Source organism: Eimeria tenella, genomic scaffold (assembly GCF_000499545.2).
Source record: "Eimeria tenella Houghton genomic scaffold, Eth_scaff1870, whole genome shotgun sequence".
Classification (NCBI taxonomy): domain Eukaryota; phylum Apicomplexa; class Conoidasida; order Eucoccidiorida; family Eimeriidae; genus Eimeria; species Eimeria tenella.
In genome coordinates, this window is record NW_013541709.1 from 1,474 (window position 1) to 2,017 (window position 544).

Consider the following 544-nt stretch of genomic DNA (forward strand, 5'->3'; position numbering starts at 1 on the left):
CAGCAGCAGCGTGGTACCTCGATGTACTTCTTGGCGTTGTCCCAGGCGCCGCCGGAGTTGGACATGGCAACAGCAAGCTGCAGAGCAGCAACAAGGGCCCCCAAGAGAAAACCTGCTGTGCACTTTTTGCCAAAGAGGGCCCCCAGCAGCAAAGGGGACAGCAGCACGAGGGCCCCCGGGGGCCCCATTTGCTGCAGCGAGGCCCTCGTGGAGATGGCGATGCAGCGGGTGTAGTCGGGGTCTTGGGCCCCGCTGACGATCCTGGGGAATTGCTGCAGACACTCTGCTGCTACTTCGCTTGCTGCTGCTGCTACGCTCCGCAGCGTCAGTGCAGCAAACCAGTTTGCTGCTGCTGCTCCCAGCAGCAAACCTGCGAAGCCCCACGGCTCCAGCGCGTCCACTGTACGTACATCTGCCCGCGCAGCAAACGCCCCCAGCAGCGCCAGAGACACCAGCGCAGCAGACCCAATCGCGTAGCCCTGCAGCAGCAGCAGCAGCAGCAGCAGCAGCAGCAGCCTCAGCAGCAGCAGCAGCAGCGGAGGGC

At 64.3% G+C, this 544-nt stretch overlaps 1 protein-coding gene across 1 annotated transcript in view; it reads right to left on the reverse strand.

The window, feature by feature from the left end:
• ETH_00043550 (uncharacterized protein) overlaps positions 1-544 on the reverse strand; it is a gene marked incomplete at both ends in the record, with an annotated part of 1,336 nt that overhangs the window by 604 nt on the left and 188 nt on the right. The window contains one exon of the mRNA XM_013373987.1: positions 18-479. Coding sequence (XP_013229441.1) covers positions 18-479 — 462 coding nt within the window. The remainder of the gene's footprint in view (positions 1-17; positions 480-544) is intronic.